The sequence below is a fragment of the Eleutherodactylus coqui genome, chromosome 6 (assembly GCF_035609145.1).
Source record: "Eleutherodactylus coqui strain aEleCoq1 chromosome 6, aEleCoq1.hap1, whole genome shotgun sequence".
Lineage (NCBI taxonomy): Eukaryota > Metazoa > Chordata > Amphibia > Anura > Eleutherodactylidae > Eleutherodactylus > Eleutherodactylus coqui.
In genome coordinates, this window is record NC_089842.1 from 183164248 (window position 1) to 183174820 (window position 10573).

The 10573-nt window shown below is 42.9% G+C and overlaps 1 protein-coding gene across 4 annotated transcripts in view; it reads left to right on the plus strand.

The window, feature by feature from the left end:
• SMOC1 (SPARC related modular calcium binding 1) overlaps positions 1-9408 on the plus strand; it is a 228711-nt gene extending 219303 nt beyond the window's left edge. For 3 of the 4 annotated variants that reach the window (XM_066608410.1, XM_066608413.1, XM_066608412.1), the window contains exons 11-13: positions 3366-3613; positions 6823-6876; positions 8935-9408. In XM_066608410.1, the coding sequence (XP_066464507.1) occupies positions 3366-3613; positions 6823-6876; positions 8935-8951 (319 nt within the window). In that variant the 3' untranslated portion in view covers positions 8952-9408. The remainder of the gene's footprint in view (positions 1-3365; positions 3614-6822; positions 6877-8934) is intronic. The other variant, XM_066608411.1, reaches the window with a different exon arrangement.
• Positions 9409-10573: the final 1165 nt, after the last annotated feature.

Sequence of the window (10573 nt, forward strand, 5' to 3'; positions counted from 1 at the left end):
TCCTGAACAGCCCCCTTATGATCACATTGCAAAGTGCTATTTGCTTGTCATGGCAGCCTGGGGCCTTCTGAAGACCCTCAGGGCTGCCAAGAATGATCGCTTATCAAGACATGCCAGTGGCACATCTTAATAGATTGCAGGTCAGAATAAAGTATAATACAATACAAAAAAGTCCAGATGATTAAAATATCACATAATTAATCCCACATATTGGACACTATCAGAAAAATAATATATCCAATGCCAGAATTGTGCTCTTTTTCGGTCACCCTGCCTCCAAGAAAAAAATGAATAAAAAGCAATCAAAAAGCCATATGTACCCCAAAATGGTATTAATAAAAAAAACAGATCACTTCGCAAAAAAGGAATTGTAATTGTATCAAGCCACAGAATAAACATAACATATCATTTTTACTGCACCGTGAACGTCGTAACAGCAAACCCCCCCACCCCTCAAATTGGCTCAATTGCATTTTTTTTCCATTTCTCTTCACTTACGCTTTTTTAAAAGCTTTCCAGCACATTATATGGCATGTTAATTAGTACCACTGAAAAATACAACTCATCCCGCAAAATAACAGGCCGTCACACAGCTATGTCATCGGAAATATAAAAGAGCTATGAAAGTGGGGAGGAAAAAAAGAAAATGAGAAAACAGCAGAAAAGGGTTAAGACCTGAAAAACACTGATTTCGAGCAAAATGTCTGGAAGGAAGAGCAGAAGGATCCTGATATTCAAGTGAAGATAATGCAGAAAAATAGTCACCGACTCTCATCTGTTCTGGTTTTCGAAGTACAGAAAGAGTGATCATTTTGCTTGGTAGAGGGCATTTATCTGGAGTAATACTTTGCATCTACAGTTTGGACCTATGACTAATATGATGGAGAATTTAACAATGTGCAATTCCCTATAGATGGTGCCAGGAAGACAATTATGGCTGGCATTATTTCCCCACAGCCCTTCTCTTCAAAACGGCAAAAGATATTTATTACTGCACTACAATTCCAGGGCCGATTTTTATAGAATATACTTTCACATAATACAGTTCAGTGCTCCAACTGAATAGCACCATACAACATCCAAATAGAATTATGCAGTGACTGTACAATAATGCCATTTAAAGGCCATGGACACCTTTGCGTGGCAGAATTTTTCTTCCACTTAAACGCATGTTGCGTTGAGAATCACTTTTGCTATGGTGTTTAATTAAAAATTTTGCACCATTTGTTTTCTGCAGCTTACACATATCACTGTATATTGAAACTGCAGACTGAGCCTAAATAGGACAGCTCTCAGTGATGCTAGTTTGCCTCTGCTCGTTTTTCTCCTGAATGTTTATATCAGCTAAAAGTTATGACCACAACAAAGTTTATAAACTGACCAATAAGAACTCTCAGTAAAAGAGAGATAAGAGCTGAAAACCAAGCCACCAGTCCAGTTTCACTGATGGAGCTCCTATTGAGACTCAGTGTGCAGTTTCTATATATAATGATATATAGCAGCTGCAGAAGACAAATTGTGCTAAAGTTTATATCAAACTTCATTGCAAAAATCATGAAAAGCCCCAAAATACGTGCATTTAAGGGGGCAAGAAATTGTCCTTAAAGGGATTGTGAAAATAATGGAAACCCCTGTCAGCGGGTCCCCCATGCTTTAAAATAAAAAATCAGTAGTTACTCAGCTCTCCCTGCTGCCCCGTTCATCCTCTGCCACTGGCTCTGGTTTCCGCTGTCCGTTTACAGGCAGCTGTGAAATCCTGTTAACCTGCTGTAGCAGCCAATGACAGCGCTCAGCCATGATTGAGTCCCATCCACCTCCCATTGAGTACAATGGAATAAAAAAAGGACCCATCTGTATTCAATTTCCTGAAACTGAAAACAAAAGCGCAACAGTTTGCGCTTTTGATCCACTTGTGAGGATTGTGATGCAAATCATTAGCAGATTTCGCCTTTTCAATAGACTGGGTAAAGTCTGCTGTACATGTGCATCAAAATCTCCATTATTTGGTGCAGATTGTGACGCAAAATTTGATACAGATTTTGGGGCTAGTTTTCCACTGCGGAAAATTTGCACCAAATCTGCTAAATGTGAACACACACTTAAAAGTGGGACATTTAATTACTCCATGCTCAGGTTGCTTCTTGAGGTTCTGTCCTCAGGGGACATTATAAGAAACAGGCAATTGTCTAGTCCAGTGATGGCGAACCTTTTAGAGACCGAGTGCCCAAACTGCAACCCAAAACCCACTTATTTATCCCAAAGTACCAACACGTCAGGGGGTGGGGCTTATCACGACGTATCATTTTACCCCCATCGTTCTAAAAAAGAACAGGGCCGCTTCAAAATAGACAGTATGCAGATTTGAACTGCTTTTTGGATGCGGAAATACTGCAGAACGTGCTCAGTAGAAATTCTCGTGGAAAATTCTGCAGCATTTCCACATCCAAAAAGCAGTCAAAATCTTCACCCTGTCTATTTTGAAACAGCCCTGCCTATTTCCGCCACATGTGGTAATATTGACACCCCCCCAGCGGCCCCCAGCATAGTAGTGACACCCCACAATGGCCCCCAGCATAGTAGTGACACCCCACAGCAGCCCCCAGTGATAATAGTGACACCCCACAGCAGCCCCCAGCATAGTAGTGACACCCCACAGCGGCCCTCAGAGTAATAGTGACACCCCACAGCAGCCCCGCAGTTTATGCTGCAGCCGCTCCGTGTCCTGCTCTCCAGCTGCTGCCGCCGCTCCCTGCATCCTCCGCTGGCGGTGGCTGCGCTCATGCTGCTGCTGCTCTGTCTCCTGCTGCGAGCACCGCTCCCTCCAGCATTCCTGCTGCTGCCGCTCCGTGCCGTCCTGATGCTGCCGCCGATCTCTCTGGTCCGTCCCCCGCCGCTGGCTGTCATCGTGGCACCACTCGAGGCTAACGTGATGCCGCTGAAGCTTCCCCTCCTAAGGCCACACACGCCCCCAGTCTATCAGAAGCTGGGGGCGTTACAACATGTCATACTCCTGTATTATGTTGCCACCCCTAAATTCAGGTGGCGACATAATACAAGAATACCGGGGAGCCGTGGCCCCTGCCGGTATTCACAAGTGGTGAGTGGCCGATGGCGGCGCGTGCCAGCAGGGAGGGCTCTGTGCGCCGCCTATGGCACGCGTGCCATAGGTTCGCCACCACTGGTCTAGTCTATCATCCCCTAAAACCAACTTTATACAACAGAAGTAGCTTCAAAGTTATAGCATCACCTTAAAAGAAGAACCTGTGGGCCTCGTGAATAAGCGCCTAAATCTATAATAATTTTATGATGTCTTTTAAAAATGCTCTGACAAAATAGTCAATAAAGTTAGTAATATTATTTTACAGATTCTCCGAACCCGATCCCAACCACACGCTGGAAGAACGTGTAGTTCTCTGGTATTTCAGCCAGCTAGACAGCAATGGCAGTGAAGACATCAACAAGAAGGAGATGAAACCCTTCAAGAGATATGTAAAGAAGAAAGCCAAACCTAAGAAATGCGCCAGACGTTTCACCGACTACTGTGACCTAAACAAGGACAAATCCATCTCACTCACAGAACTAAAAGGATGTCTAGGTGTACGCAAGGACCCAGGTACTGCCCGGCGCTCCGATAGTTCTTCTTATGTAAAAAATGGATTTCCTAGAAATCAGTAATACAGCATTTTGGGGTTTTTTTTTTTTTTTTTTTTCTTACAGCTAAGGAAAATGTAACTTTCCATCGAATTAGGCTGCCTGCACACAGGTGGATTTGCATTGCAGAATCCGGATTGGGCTTCCGTGTTCGGATTCCGCAGAAAATACTGCCCATAGCATGAAAAGCTATTTTTCCTGCACACGAGTGGAAATCAATTACGATTTTCTGCTCTGCTTCCATTGAAGTCAATCGAAACTGTTCGACCCGCGGCCCTTTCCGCAATCATCATTGTGGAAAGGTCGCAGGATCCGTGTCATTGCCTAGCCATGGCGCGGCGAAATCTGTACTACGCATGTGCCCCGACCGGACCATTCGCAGTACAGATTAAGAAGATTCTGGACAGGTATGTGGGGTCACCAGTCGGGAACAGCGTTATTTTGCTGTAGGATCCCGCATGCGGCATCCGACCCGTTCATGTGCAGTCGACCTTATCCTGCATCCCTCGTGCCTTCAGCAAAGTATTGTTTACATCAGTCTTAGTATTATATAAGACTTGTATAGGGTGCCGTTCACACAGATATGTAATGCACCATGCAGGATTACAGCCTATTAGTGATACCCACACTATGAGACCAGGCGGGCTGCTACCATGCGAAGCAATGATACCCAGCATCTGTTATAAAATATACACATCAGCACCTGTGAACAAACAAGTCACCAATGTTCTCATATCGGCGTTCGGGAACTCCGCCTATCTACCGCGTCATTCCAGGTCACCTGCGAATGTCCACGATGTTATCCTGTCGCCAGCATACTAAGCACTGATTAGTGATTGGATACTAGTGACTAACTTTATGTGACCCCACACCAAAAAAAGTTTGACAACTCTGCTTATCTCAGCTAGTTGTCCTTAAGGCCTTCTTTACAAGGGGCAAAGATGCGGAGGAATCGCAGCAGAAATTCCTCAGCATCTCTATGAAATACAAGGGTTAAAATATGCAGCAGATCCGCAATTTAAAAATGCGACATTATATAGGTGCAGCTTTGGCCATTGTGGATTTAAAGTGTATATACTGTGGGTTTTCTGCTGCGGAAAGCCGTATCACGTATGCACCATGCGAAGGGGCCCTTACACAGCCTAAATTCATGCTGTGTGAACCTTGCAGGGGTTAATAATGTGTGTTGGGATACATTCATAATGATTATACCAGTAATCGAAAACAGAGTAATCCTCCAAAGAGATTAGAGTCGGATACTTTACAGTATGTCATCTTGTTAATGTTCAGATTTGTGTTCTCACAGTCCACAACAAATCAGCATCGCCATATGTAAGTAAAGATGAAGCCCGTTGTTACCAGCCGCATCATTAGCAAATCATCATTTTCTGCTTCTCTGTTGCCCGGGGTATGCAGTGTGATTGCAGACCACCAGACCCTTAAATCAGGGTTTGGTCGCCCTCTAGTGTTTAAAATAGATTTTTTTTCCCTATTCTTTACCATAGTGTGTAAGGCCTCATGTCCATGGCGGAGTTGATTTGCGGGATCCGCGATCAGCACCCGCACGGAAGATCCGTAGTGTAAGCCGCCCATAGGAAAGAGTGGAGCGTCCGTACATCCATGCACACATGCGGATTTGTTTTGCGTATTTTTTGTGCGGAAAATAAATCGCAGCATGCTCCATTTTACCACAGACGGCTTCATTGATCTCTATGGAAGCCAACGTTCCGCAATGGATCTGCAATTAATTTGCGAATGTATTGAGGATTTGTAGGCAGATACCTCTCTGCTTGCTTGGAGACCAAGAAGGGAAGTGGGGGAAGGCAGTCACTTTGGACTTGTGATTTTTGATCTGCAGTGCATCTGTGTACATCTGCTTCTCGGAAATCTGTGTGTGCCGTGGACATGAGGCCTAAGGCTGAAAAAAAACATACACATCTGGTCCCAATGTTGATCCAGAGGAAGGCAAAAAACCCCAATGAGGTAGAATCCAAAATGTCTCATTTTAGAGGAAAAAAACCTCCCTGGATAAACAACAACTCTGAAGTAATCAGTGACTATAGCATATAATATTGTAACACTCGAGGAAGGCGCCCAGGGCCCTCAGGCAGAGTTCCATAGTCTCACTGCTCCGCTGGTTTACTCGTCTGGCTGCTCAGCGCCTACAGCTTCTGTAATGACCACACAATCTGTAAAGTCGTGAATGGTCAGTCGTCAGTAACTGGCAGTGGGGCATTGTGGGAGATGTAGGTTTTGGCCATTTTAAATAATGTGGAAACCTGTAGCTGACTGAAAAGCAGCGGTGGCGCAAATTAGCGGAAAAAGGTACTTGAGTTCATTATGGTGATTCAGATGGATGCTTGGAATAATGGTAGTAAGTGAAAAGGTTACAGAATTTTTTTTAATTTTTCCCAGTCTCCAGAATATCCCTTTAAATAGTAATTCCAGTTGTGCTGCAAAATAATCTGCAGGGAAAGGGTACCTTTACACGGGCCAATAGTTGCCTGACTAGTCGCTCAAACAACCTATTCCAAGCGACTGTGGGCTTGTGAATACACCACCAAATTGCTTTGCTGCTAGTCATCCGCTTTAGCGGCTTCTCGCTCAGTGTAAGCTGGAGTCACTCCAATTTTGGACAACTCCTGTTTACTTTGAATGAAGGGGGGCGGATGAAAGATATCTTCGTCCCCTCTGCTTCCATTCACTATTGCTCCTGTGTAATGCCGCCTGAACACAGGCAGATTTGCATTGCGAAATCCGAAGCAGGTGTCCGCCTCCAGATTCTCTAGCAAACCCAGCGCGTAGCATGCTATGACAATACGCGATTTCCTGTCCACGACAGGAAATTGATGGCTATGTTCCACTCGCGGGAAAGACATCGCGACATGCCACGATTTTGTGTGGGCTACGCACAGACTACTTTCATTGAAGTGAATGGAAGCTGTTCGTCCCGCGGCCATTCTGCAGTCATCATTGCAGAATAGTCGCGGGAGCTGCGTCATCGCCATAGTGACGGCGCGGCGTCATCTCTACTGCGCATGTATGCTGGCATATAAAGTAAGATGCCAGATGGTAAGTTGCTGATCCATCACATCACTTCAGGCTTAAGGTGAACCCCAAGAAAATGTCATAAAATGATTCCGAAAAAAATCTGTTGCCATTATATTCCAGGTACCAGCACTGGCAGTTTTCCTCCTGGAAGAAGACCAGGCTCTAACCCATTCAGTAAGTAACCGGTCTAGTATTTGGGTTATGTATTTTGTACTTGTGACCTGTGCAATGCTTTTGCTTTATGTTTTTTACCAGTCACTTTTATATTACAAGTACCAGTATGTGCTGCCACCTACTGGAAGCAGTCAGTCTATGCCGGTAGACTAGTAGAATACCTTTTGTAACTCACGAAGATGAAGTGGCAGGAGTAGAGGTGGACAGAGTTTGATTAGTACTGGATTGAGTAGTGACCTGTTCTATACTACATTTACTCTCTGTAACAATACTAGGGCAGAGTGGCTCCGCAATTCGGCATCCGATGGAGTATGCCACGCTTTTTTTCTGTTAAAAATGTAAAAAAACCAAAAAGTATGCCTCCGTATGAAGTCAGAAGCACAGTAAGGCCCTATATATTTATAATGGTTGTTCCAAACCTTAATACCAAATGCAGGGGGCCATAAGTCATCTTTAACCCCTTAAAGACCAGAGTGTGTTGGTCCTAAAGGACCAGACAACTTATTAACAATCTTATACATAGTGGTTTTGTGACCCTATTTTTATTCTTGGGCAGCTAAAATAATTTTAGCTTTTTTTAATAATGATATATAGGGCTATTTTTAATACCTTTTTAAAAATTATTTATATTTTATTAGGAGTAATGTGTACAAAAACATTTTTAAAAATAGATGTTTTCAAATTAGTAAATTTACACTAAAATAAAGTATAGAAAGGAGTTCCCCATTTAGTTTCAGACGTTTAGATATAAAATTTCTATAGTCTCGGATTGCAGGGCAGATATGGTGACAGTTTAGGTAAGCTTAAATGGGGTTTCTTTTTTTTTTATTCAATTTTTTATGTATTTATATTTTATTCAGTTTTTTTAACTTAATTTTTCACATTTATGTCATCCATGATGTCATAAGACATGTGGGGGACATTCACACATTAACTGGGACATTTATATGAGCCCCATTTAGAGGGGCAAATCGTTCCACTATAGTAACAGTAGTCTCTGGTCTCTATAACAAAGCTGGGCTGGTCTCTGCTATGACTCAGCAGCTCAGCCAGTGATCATTTGATTTCTGGGTCCAATAGAGTAAATTGATTCTATTAACTACATAACACTCATTGAAAGCAATGTAAGTTGGAAAAGAGAAGGCAGAAGCAGATATAAACCACTTCTGTTTCCTCCTCCAGGTCCTCGGCTGTCTCTGACAGATGAGCACCTGACCTGCTCCTACTAGATTGCAGGAGCTTTAAACCCGTACCATATACTGCAGTTATGATGACACAGGACTAAAGCCCAGAGCCAAGCGCTTTATATTTATGGTGTTTGGTCCTTACTGTGTTAAAAAGGTTGTCCGGGACTTTTATTACTGATGACCTATCCTTAGTATAGGTCATCAGGAGTTGAACAGCTGAATTGTAGCACGGTTGTCAGTGTGGACTGTGTTGGAAGCAGATAGTGTTCAATTGGAGTGTATCTGCAGTGCCAAACTGGGCCACAACAATACAGACAGCGCTATCTCTTTCTAGTACTGTGCCTACTTGCAACGGTGCTGGGAATCAGATGATCGTCAGGGACCCTGAGCATCGATAAACTATTGGTGACCTATCCTGATGATGGATCATAAATAGTAAAAGTTGATAACAACCCCTTTAAGGGAGCATTCACACAATGTATTTTAGGCGCAGAAAACAGCATTTGTGAAGGAACCACCAAACAAAACCCTTCACTGTTATTAGTCAAACCGTAACCACTTTGGTATTGGTTTGACAAGGGTTCCCTTTGTTTCCGCTATATTTGGAGTATACTATAGCATAGTCAACTACTATTGTATACTCCAAGTATAGCGGAAAAGAACAGAGCCCTTGTCAAACACTCCAAAGTGATATCCGTTTGACTAATAATAGTGAATGGTTCATTTGGTTCCGTTCGGGGGTCCTGCCACAAGGCCATTTTTGGCATTTGTGACAGGACCCACAGAGGGAATCCCACAAAGTGTGTGAATGATAAAGAACTATAAAATTATAGAAAATTTCCAAGTTATGTCACTGTCTTTTTTCCCCCAGTAGGACGTCTAGTGTAGACATCCCTACAATATAAAGACGGAAGAAGAGGAAAGAGCATCATAGCATTCGGACCAATCACACAGGCACCCGATGGAGCTCAATATTTGCACTTTTAAGTGGACTTTATACATAACATTTTTTAATCCAATTCCCGATGTGGAGAGATCGAGAAACAATTGTGTTTTTTTACCTTATTAGATTTTTTTTTAATTAAAAGAAGAAAGAATCTGCTACTGACATGTTAGTAATTGAACTCATTGTGACTCTCGATAAGAGAGTTTTGTATATAATTGTATATGGAAATTGTACAGTCTCATTTGTACAGGTCTTAACACTTTGGTCTTTTCTAAGGTTCTAGTGGGCCCCGTCCCTTTCCTGATCGTCGTCTTGTGATAATAGCCTGCCTGTTTATTTTCCTTGTATTTTGTAAATTAAAATAATGATTAAAAATATGCAGCGAGAACGTTGTATTCCCGCAGGTTGTCTCTCACCTATGATTAACTTTTACTACACTGGGGAATTGTATTAGCAATTAGCTTTCATAATGTTATGATCCGAATCGCTACCTTCATTTCCCCATTCTCTTACCACAATGCAGGCAGCTTGTAATAGGAGAAAGTCAAATAATATATGCATTAATGTCGCTTCCACTATAGCATGGAGCTTCATTACCATAAGTACATGACTACAAACATTTTCTACATTTATACAGGTCAAGGAACTCCATTGTGACTCCTAATATTTTTATAATTTTCTAGTACCAGTATTTCTCGTGGTGCAATGCTCCACATACTAATAATATAGTGACAGGGTTTGGAGTTGGTCACTGGTGCTAAACCAGCAGTCACCGGGGCTCTGAGCTTCGCCCCTGATCACATGACTGTGACATCATCACAGGTCCTGTAAGCTGCTGTCAGACCCTGCATGTTTTAGGACCTGTGATGACGTCATCGTCACGTGAACAGGGGCAGAACTCAGAGCCCTGGTGACTAAACACATGACAGTGACATCATCACATGTAACTCCCACAGTCACTAACAGACAGGTGGTCATTAGTATTTTGATAGCAGGTTATGTTATTCTTTATATTGCACACTGCAGGTGATGCAGGACGTCTTTTGGAAGTAAATGGAAACTTTCTGTCTACCCATCATTCTACATTGTTAACAATCAGCCACTGTCACATCACCTGAGGCTACATTCACACTGGGCGGAATATTCTGCAGGACATTAAGGAATATTCCACTGTCAAAATCCCAACCAGATCTGCAGGTCTAAAAGCAGATTTTGATGTAGAATTGTCAGCAGAATTCTGCCATTGTCAATTATGTAATAAAATCCGCACATCAAACTTTTGGTGCAAATTTTTCTTGTGGAATCTTCTGTCCTGTATGAAAGCGACCCTACGGTTAAGATATGACCATGTACACCCGACTCTGGGACTGGGTAACTTAGTACTAGAGTGCATGGCGTTCAGAGAGGGTGGATGCAGTCTTCCTGATTTTGAGCATGCATGGCCATCATCCGTGTGCAGATGCACAGATACTCACTGCTCTGTGATAGCAGTCCTAATGCCAGTAGTAACCTGCATGACAGCTGAGGCTACCAAGTACTTGCAGTACTGGCCATTTGTAAACGA